Genomic DNA, 10,360 nt, shown 5'->3' on the forward strand with positions numbered 1-10,360 from the left:
ACACTTAAGTATATCAGTGTCTTAGTCACTCACTATTCTATTGCTGTGAAGAGACATCATGACCAAAGCAACTATCACAAAAGGAAACATTTAGTTGGAGGCTTGCTTATAGTTTCAAAATTTTAATCCATTGTCATCATGGTGGGGAGCATGGTGGAAGATAAGCAAGTCCGAGAGCTACATCCTAATCCATAGGCAGAGATAAAGTGAAGTTAGGCCTGGCATGGGCCTCAAAGCCCACCCACATTGGTATACCTCTTCCAACAAGGCCACACCCACTCCAACAAGGCCACACCTCCTAATTCTTCTCCAATGGTGCCACTCTCAGATAACTAAGCATTCAAATATGAGCCTGTGTAGGCCATTCTTACTCAAAACTCCTCAGTTTACATAGGCAGGGATTTTTAACCAGAACTCCAGTAGCACAGAAAATAGCCCTAAGAACTGCCCAAAGAAAGTAAAATTAAAAATAAAAAAGCGCATGAAACTAAAGAAAAATTCTCCACAGCTTCAAAATAATCACTAAAGAAACAAAACATGTGAAATAATTTTACCAACTGCCCATCATGAAGGGATTAGTACACAAAATATAAAGAGACCTGTAAAAATTACCCCACACACACACACAAAACACTACAAACAAAACAATCAATAAATAAGCTAAGAAACTGAATGGACATTCTGAAAAGAAGAAACTTAAAAGCCAAACGATTACTTGAAGGAGTACTCGGCAGACTCAGGTAACAGAGAAATTCAAGTTAACACTTTGAGACTCTGTTTAATCTCAGTTAGAATGTCTGAAATTTTTCTGAAAATTTTTCCCATAAAATGGTGGGAAAGTATGTTTGTAGAAACTTAATATTTACCAACTCCATGCCTATTACATATCTATTACATGGACTGTTTCACACTCACCTCCCCTTCACGAGGAATGAGCCAAACTCTGTATGTTCAGGAACACAGAGGTTCTTCCCAGCAGCCTCGCCAGCATATGGGATGCAGGGGTCTGCCTGGCCCAGCTTGTAGTTACTGGTAGCGGGTTTGACGGTCAGCAGCCGTCCTGGGTCTGGGCAAGTTGGAACCGACAAAGCAGATGTCTGGTGTAGCTCTACTTCCAGCATGGCTGAGGCCAGCCTGATATCTTTGTTCTCTAGGCGCATGTCCCCGTTGCTGATGTGTCTGAGTCAAACAAAAAGAAGCACTTACTGTTGCTGAAAGGAAAACTATACAACCAGAGGGTACTTAAAACACTGCCCTTCCAGTGGTCCAAAATTCAAGTCTCACACAAAAGACAGTATGTGGGTGTCTCCAAAGAGTGATATCTCAGCCATTTCATGATAGCAGTGATTTGCACATTCTATAATAGAAATGATACATGATACATTTTATGTGTTTATTTTTAAATTTTTATTTATTATTTTTTACATACAATATATTTTGGTCATATTCTTTTTCCCTCCCCCAATGTCTCCTACCTCTTCCCCACCTACTAGCCCATACAATTTTATGCCCTTTCTCGCTCAAAACACAATACAAACAACAACAAAAAAAGAAAACCAAAACAAACTACCACACACACACAGAGCTATGAAGCTTATGTTGGGCATTTGACCTGCTCTGTAGTGTGGATGATATACCCAGTGTCACTACATCGGAGAAAAGTAATTTTACTTTTTTTTCCAGCAGATATCATTTGCAAAAATCTTCTTAGTTGGGGGTTGGACTTTGTGTCTACTTTCCCTCCTTAGTACTGGGATTTAGACTACAATAAAGTTTGGGATGTGCATAGTATGAAATACCATGTGACCATAAAAGTTATAGAGATGGATATTCAGTGATAATAGTAAATATTAAGAATATACATAAAAGACAACCTATGATATGTGATATTTCTATTAAAACAAACATGCATAGATTATATGTGCAGAACATCAGATCAAACAGACATATTCTTCAAAGCACCACTGCCTCTGACTAGGGATGGTATAGATTACTGAAGGTTTTCATCTTTCTCTCTTTCTTTGTACTACGATGTTTACTGGTTTTGCTTCTAATTGAATTGAGAAGGTAATAACTGCTATAAAGATGAGGAAATGTACTGTAACTGCCATTGGAGCTTACTTGAAATTAGTTGCTGCTTTTATTTTTCACATTTTATAGCATCCAATAACTCAAGAAAAAAGCCTTGGCTTTGTAGCAACCTGGTTTGTTGTCAACAGATTCTACAAAACTAAGGATGCCTGAGTACATTTTAGAAAGCTGAGAAACAAAGGCTTGAGCTTCTCTTGTAGTTAATATAGTATGTGTTATCACTGCTCCTGGTGCCTGGATTTATCTGCAGCATCCACCATACACTTTGAGATGGGATTCCTGTGGATCAAAGCTGAGTAGGGGTTCAGCTAGACTCCAAACAAGTACAGAACAAGTAAGCTATATCTGCAGCTAAGTGGACAAGAGTTACACTTTAAATTTAGAATGTTCACAAAACACCCACATGTTAAAGGCTTGGTCTTTAACCCATGGGGCTCCTGGGACAAGGAAGAACCTTTAAAAGGTAAGGTTTAGTGAGAGATCTTAAAAAGACATGACTTTAAAGAAGTCCATGGGGTCCCATCTCCTCCTTTCTCTCTCCCTTCTTGGCAATGAGATAAGGGGATTTTTCTGAGACATGTTCTACCATTAAACATGTACATGTACATATGCATATATAGATACAACATATACATACACATATTATATATACATATATATATACATGTGTGTATGTATATACGTATATGTGTGTATATATTTATAGATGTACATATACATACATATATATATATATATATATATATATATGTTATCACCAACCTTAAGCGATGGTGTCACCCATCATAGACCTACACCTGTGAAACTTGGAACTAAAATAAAACCTTTCTCTTTGTAACTATGCTTTCCTCAGGCACTTGCTATAGTTATGAGAAGCTGACTAACATAACTAGACCCAAGCCTAGAGGAGTTAAAATTTATGTCAAATATGAAAAGATATTGACATTGAAAGAAGCCTATACATTTTTTTTGTGCCCAGCATTGCCTAGCCATGTTTGACTAAAAAAAAAAAAAAAACAAAAAAACAAATTGCAGATCACTATGATGGAGAGTCTTGGCAGAATATGCTTATATATTTTATTTCACTAAAAGCAGGAGCAGAAGCCTACCAGAAGGTAGGCTACCCACCTACAGACCTCCCCAACTCTCTCAGTGTCCCCCAACACTAATTCAAATCCCCCACCTTCACTTGTCACCATGTTCTGGTCCCCAAATTCAGGCAAAGACCCCCTACTCCACCAGAAGTCACACTGGCTACCAGAACTCCAGGAAGGCTACCCACCTCTACTCTCTCAGTGTCCTCTCTAACTCTTCCCTCAATCCCCCTTCTTCATAGACATATCCTAGCCCCCAACTCATGCAGAAACCCCTTGCTCAACCAAAGGCCACACCTACTGCCAGAAGTTCATGTAGGCTCCCCACCAGTGAACCTCCCCAACTTCCTCAGTGCCTCCCCAGCCTATCCTCAACCCCTTCCCAACCATCCCCATGTCATAGCATTCAACTTAGGTAGAGACTCTGTGTAATAAGAGTCATGCCAGAAGTCCAGGTAGACCACCCATCTGCAGACCTCCTCCATTCTTTCAGTGCTCTACCACCTACACCCATCCTTCTCCCCTCCCTGTCCATCTTGTCACAGCCTCCAACTCAAGCAGAGACTCCAGGCTCAAGCAGAGTCTACACAGGCCAGAATACCAGAGAGGAGACAGAAACCAAGGAACAAAACAAAACATCCATGCAACAAAGACAAACTCAAAAATCAGAACCTAGGGGCTGGAGAGGCGGCTAAGAGTTAAGTTAAGAGCAGTTAAGAGCACAGACTTCTGCTGGTGTGTCTGAAGACAGCAACAGTGCGCTCACACAAAATAAATAAATCTTAAAAAAAATAAAAAAAGAAAGAAATCAGAACCTAGACCTATAATCACTCCAAAGCCAGATGCCTTGATGCCAACATAAGAACATAATCAACAACAGCTAGAGCAATATGCCACACCAGAGCCCAGCTATCCTACTACAGCAAGAAAAACACCTTAAAACCAACTTTATGAAGATGATAGAAGTCTGTAAAGAGGAAATGAATAAATTTCTTACAAAAATCCAGGAAAAGAAAAAAATGAAAAAATTAATAAACTCCTTAAAGAAAGCTAAAAAAAAGTTGAAGAAAACAAATAAAATTGTTCAAGATCTAAAAAATGAAAATAGAAGCAACAAAGAAAACACAAATTGAGGAAATTCTGGAAATGGGACATCTAGGTAAGTGTTAGGAACTACAGAGGCAAGCTTCACCAATAAAATATAAGAGTTGGAAGAGTGATTCTCAGGCATAGAAGGTATGATAGAAGAAATAGGTTCATCAGTCAAAGAAACTGTTAAATCAAAAAAATTTCTGAAACAAAACATCCAGGAAATCTAGGATACCAAACCTAAAAATAATAACAATAGAAGAAGGAGAATATTCTCAGGTCAAAGGCCCAGAAAATGTTTTCAACAAAATCATAAATGAAAAATTTTCTAACCTAAAGAAAGAGGTGATTATAAAGGTACAAGAAGCATATAAAACGCCAAAGAGATTGGACCAGAAAAGGAAGTCCTCTTGCTATATGATGGTAAAACACTAAACATACACAATAAGGAAAGAATACTAAGATCTGCAAGGGAAAAGGGACAAGTAGCCCATAAAGGCAGACCTGACTTCTCAATGGAGACTAAAAAGAACAGAAGGGCCAGGACAAATGTTCCATAGACTCTAAAGGACAAAAGATACTAGCCCAGGCTACTTTACTCAGCAAAATTTTCAATTACCATGGATGGAGAAAACAATATATTCTACATGTCTATCCCAAATCCAACTATACAGAAGATATTAGAAGGAAAACTACAACCCAAGGAGGTTAAGACACCCATGAAATGCTCATGGATTGGCAGGATCAACATTGTAAAAATGGCTATCTTACCAAAAGCAATCTACAGATTCAATGCAATCCCCATCAAAATTCCAACTCAATTCTTCAACGAATTAGAAAGGGCAATCTGCAAATTCATCTGGAACAACAAAAAACCTAGGATAGCAAAAACTCTTCTCAAGTATAAAAGAACCTCTGGTGGAATCACCATGCCTGACCTAAAGCTGTACTACAGAGCAATTGTGATAAAAACTGCATGGTACTGGTATAACGACAGACAAGTAGACCAATGGAACAGAATTGAAGACCCTGAGATCAACCCACATACCTATGGTCACTTGATCTTTGACAAGGGAGCAAAAACCATCCAGTGGAAAAAAGACAGCATTTTCAACAAATGGTGCTGGCACAACTGGCGGTTATCATGTAGAAGAATGCGAATTGATCCATTCCTATCTCCTTGTACCAAGGTCAAATCTAAGTGGATTAAGGAACTCCACATAAAACCAGAGACACTGAAACTTATAGAGGAGAAAGTAGGGAAAAGCCTCGAAGATATGGGTACAGGGGAAAAATTCCTGAATAGAACAGCAAAGGCTTGCGCTGTAAGATCGAGAATCGATAAATGGGACCTCATAAAGTTGCAAAGCTTCTGCAAGGCGAAAGACACCGTCAATAAGACAAAAAGACCACCAGCAGATTGGGAAAGGATCTTTACCTATCCTAAATCAGATAGGGGACTAATATCCAATATATATAAGGAACTCAAGAAAGTGGACTCCAGAAAATCAAATAACCCCGTTAAAAAATGGGACTCAGAACTGAACAAAGAATTCTCACCTGAGGAATACCGAATGGCAGAGAAGCACCTGAAAAAATGTTCAACATCCTTAATCATCAGGGAAATGCAAATCAAAACAACCCTGAGATTCCACCTCACACCAGTCAGAATGGCTAAGATCAAAAATTCAGGTGACAGCAGATGCTAGCGAGGATGTGGAGAGAGAGGAACACTCCTCCATTGTTGGTGGGATTGCAAGCTGGTACAACCACTCTGGAAATCAGAAAATTGGACATAATACTACCAGAGGATCCAGCAATACCTCTCCTGGGCATATATCCAGAAGATGTTCGAACAGGTAAGAAGGACACATGCTCCACTATGTTCATAGCAGCCTTATTTATAATAGCCAGAAGCTGGAAAGAACCCAGATGCCCCTCAACAGAGGAATAGATACAGAAAATGTGGTACATTTATACAATGGAGTACTACTCAGCTATTAAAAGGAATGAATTTATGAAATTCCTAGGCAAATGGATGGATCTGGAGGGCATCATCCTGAGTGAGGTAACATATTCACAAAGGAACTCACACAATATGTAGTCACTGATAAGTGGATATTAGCCCAAAATCTTAGGATACCCAAGATATAAGATACAATTTGTTAAACGCATGAAATTCAAGAAGAAAGAAGACCAAAGTGTGGACACTGTGCCCCTTCTTGGAATTGGGAACAAAACACCCATGGAAAGAGTCACAGTGATAAAGTTTGGAACTGTGAAGAAAGGATGGACCATCTAAAGACTGCCATATCCAGGGATCCATCCCATAATCAGCTTCCAAACGCTGACACCATTGCATACACTAGCAAGATTTTGCTGAAAGGACCCAGATATAGCTGTCTCTTGTGAGACAATGCCGGGGCCTAGCAAACACAGAAGTGGATGCTCACAGTCAGCTATTGGATGGATCACGGGGCCCCCAATGGAGGAGCTGGAGAAAGTACCCAAGGAGCTAAAGGGAACTGCAATCCCATGGGTGGATCATTATTATGAACTAACCAGTACCCCAGAGCTCTTGACTCTAGCTGCATTTGTATCAAAAGATGGCCTAGTCGGCCATCACTGGAAAGAGAGGCCCATTGGACTTGCCAACTTTATATGCCCCAGTACAGGGGAATGCTAGGGCCAAGGGGTGGGGGTGGGTGGGTGGGGGACTGGGGGGGGGGGAGTGTATTGGGGACTTTTTGGATAGCATTGGAAATGTAATTGAGGAAAATACCTAATTAAAAAAAAAAAGACACCCATGAAAACAGAAATAAATAATCTCATACTAGAAAAAGCAAATGAATGGACTCACACACACACACAACAACAACAACAACAACAACAACAACAAAAACAGGAATTAAAAATCATTAGAAATTGCTATTTCTCAATATCAATATACTTAATTCCCCAGTTTAAAAAAAAAAAAAACACAGGCTAACAGAATGGATTTGAAAACAATATCCATCTTTCTGCTGCAAACACACCTAAAAATCAAAAGTAGACATTACTTCAAAGTAAAGAGTTGGAAGATTTTCCAAGCAAGTGCACCTGACCAAAGTGCAAGTTGGGGAAGAAAGGGTCTATTCAGCTTATACTTCCATATTGCTGTTCATAACCAAAGAAAGTCTGGACAGGAACCGAAGCAGGGCAGGAACCTGGAGGCAGGAACTAGTGCAGAGGCCATGGAAGGTGCTGTTAACTGGCTTTCTTCCCCTGTTTTGCCCAGCCTGCTTTCTTATAGAACTCAGGACCAACTGCCTAGGGATGGCACCACCCACAATGGACAAAGCTCTCCACCATTGATCACTAATTGAGAAAACCCCTTATAGCTGGCTCTCATGAAGGCTTGTCCTCAACTGAGGCTTCTTCTTCTCTGATGACTCTAGCTTGTGTCAAGTACACACAAAACCAGCCAGTACATGGTTTATCTAATTGTTTACCTGATCTCAAGTTAACATTGGTAAGTGGTAACTATTGTGAAATTATTCATTTCTTTTAGGTTTTCTAACTTGTTGGAGTACAGGTTTTTGAAATATGACCTAATGATTCTTTGGCTAGCCTTGGTTTCTGTTGCTATGCCTCCTTTTCTTTTCTAATTTTGCTAATTTGGATTTTCTTTCTCTGTCTCTTCCTTTGGATAAGGGCTTTTCAATCTTGATGGTTTTCTCAAAGAACCAACTCTTTGTTTTACTGTGGGAAATATTTAAAAAGAGCATGATCACAATTTTATAAATTCACAGTTAAATCAATATCTGCCCCCAAGATGTAGGCAGCTTCCATTCTCCAACTCTCTGACTCAGAGCAGTCATCTTGTCTCTTTCCACAGCAGAAGACCTGAGAACTTTGTTTGTTTCAAGGTTCCTACGCTTGTGTCCATGTGGCTCATCACAGGGCCACCTTCTCTCACAGAGAAAATAAAACTCTAACTCTCAGGCTAATAATATTACATTTCTAGTGGATTCTTGCCCAACACGTTGGTTCACCACCTGTTTTTGAGATCATTCTTACACCTGTTACATCAATAACACAAATGACAGCTCACACTGTGAGGATGTGAAACAAGGGAGATACTTCACTGCTGATGGGAATATGAACTTTTACAGACAGTATGGAAATAAATATAGGGTTTCCTCAAAAATTTGAAAACCTATCTACCTCAAGACCCAGCTATACTATTCCTGGGCACATATCCAAAGGACACTCTATCATATCACAGTCATACATGCTCAACTATGTTCAAGGCTGCTTTATTCATAAAAACCAGAAATTGGAAACAACTTAGATGTCCCTCAATCAAAGAATTGATAAAGGAGATGTGTTACATTTACACAATGGAGTATTATTCACCTTTTTTATTTTTAAAAAAATGACATCATGAAATTTGTAGGCAAATGGATAGAACTAAGAAAATCCTGAGTGAGATAACCCAGATCCAGAAAAACAAACATGGTATTACTCACTTATAAGTGGATATTCGCTGTAAAGGATAATCATACTACAATCCACAGACCCAGAAAGGCTACGTAACAAGGAGGGCTCTAGGCTAGATGTATGAATTTCCCTGGGAAAGAGAAACTGAATAGATTTTTGAGTAGATTAGTAGGGGTGCCAATAGGAAGGATCAGGTGGGGATAGGTAGGAGGAGATGGAGGAAGAGAGAACAGAGAGAGATGATTGGAATTGAAGAGTGGGGGCAATGTGGAAATCTAGTGTAGTAGAAAATCCCTGTAATCTATGAGGGTGACCCTTCTAGTCATGGGGGGTACAGAGCCTGAACTGCCCATCTTCTGTAACCAGACAAGGCTTCCTGTGATGGAACTGGGACACCAATCCAGACACAAACCTTTTGACCTACAATCTGTCCTGTTTGCAAGATGTGCTGGGGCAATGGTGGTGGAGAACTTGTGGGAGTGGCCAACCAAAGACTGGTCTAATTTGAGGCCAATGCTGGGAGAGGGAGCCCATGGCCAACACTACCTGAATGACTAGGAACTGGAGGCTGGATGACCCAGAGACCAGGGGAAGAACCAACAAAGACAACTGGAAAAAATTAATGAAATGATTTCTAACGATGTTCTGCTATACTTGGTGCCTAAATCAGTTGTCATCAGCACCTGATTGAAGCTGATACAGAGACCCACAGTCAAACAACAGGCAAAGAGAAAGCCCAAGTTGAAGATCTCCATAGGGTCACTCCCCCTTGGAGCTCAGGGAACCCTATGGAATAGGAATAAGAGAAACTGTGAGAGTCAGGGGGTGTCTAGGACACAGGCAGAGTACAGCCTGCAGAATCAACTCTGCAGGGCTCATAGAGGCTCACAGAGATTGAAGTGGCAGTCACAGTGCCTGCATGGGTCTGCACTAGGTCCTCTACATATATTTTAAAGTTGTTGACTTGGTGTTTTATGGGACTCCAGAGGGAGTGGGGGTGTCTCTGACTCATTTGCCTACTTTGGGGACCCTTTTCCTCTTACTGTGTTGCCTTGCCCAGTCTTAATGTGAGGGTGTGTGCTTGGTCTTATTGTATCCTGTTGTGCTGTGTCCCTTTGATGTCTCCCAGAGGGCTGTTTTTTTTTTCCTGAGGGGAGGGGAGATGGAAGTTGATCTGTAGGAGAGGGGAGGTGTTCAGGGGAACCAGGAGGAGTGGAGGGAGGGGATGCTGCAGATGAGCTTGATTCTTACAGGATTTTCATCCTGGTAAGAGCAAACTACATGTATGCATGCATGTTACAAAGCACCAGTTCTGTTTTAGCGGATCCCACACACCAAAAATGGGCTCCAATATTTAAATGCTAAATAGACATTGCACTGTGCAAAGATGCCTAATAAAACTAAATTTTTCATTACTAAGTATAATGGTATTAAACAGCAATTTTGAAACACCATAAATAGCTAGGCATGGAGGCTCACATCTAAAAGTCTAGCAACCAGCAGAGGCAGAAGAATGGCCATGAGTTTGAAGCCAGGCTCACCTAGGCTACATAGCAAGATCCTATTTTTAAAGGTAAATAAAAATAAAAACCTAAAGCAATAGT

At 40.2% G+C, this 10,360-nt stretch overlaps 1 protein-coding gene across 2 annotated transcripts in view; it reads right to left on the reverse strand.

Annotated features, from left to right (window-relative positions):
• Oca2 (OCA2 melanosomal transmembrane protein) overlaps positions 1 to 1,160 on the reverse strand; it is a 310,146-nt gene extending 308,986 nt beyond the window's left edge. For both annotated transcript variants that reach the window (XM_021168684.2, XM_021168683.1), the window contains exon 1: positions 916 to 1,160. In XM_021168684.2, coding sequence (XP_021024343.1) covers positions 916 to 1,160 — 245 coding nt within the window. The remainder of the gene's footprint in view (positions 1 to 915) is intronic.
• Positions 1,161 to 10,360: the final 9,200 nt, after the last annotated feature.

This window comes from Mus caroli, unplaced genomic scaffold (genome assembly GCF_978045245.1).
Source record: "Mus caroli unplaced genomic scaffold, Mus_caroli_1 scaffold_8, whole genome shotgun sequence".
Lineage (NCBI taxonomy): Eukaryota > Metazoa > Chordata > Mammalia > Rodentia > Muridae > Mus > Mus caroli.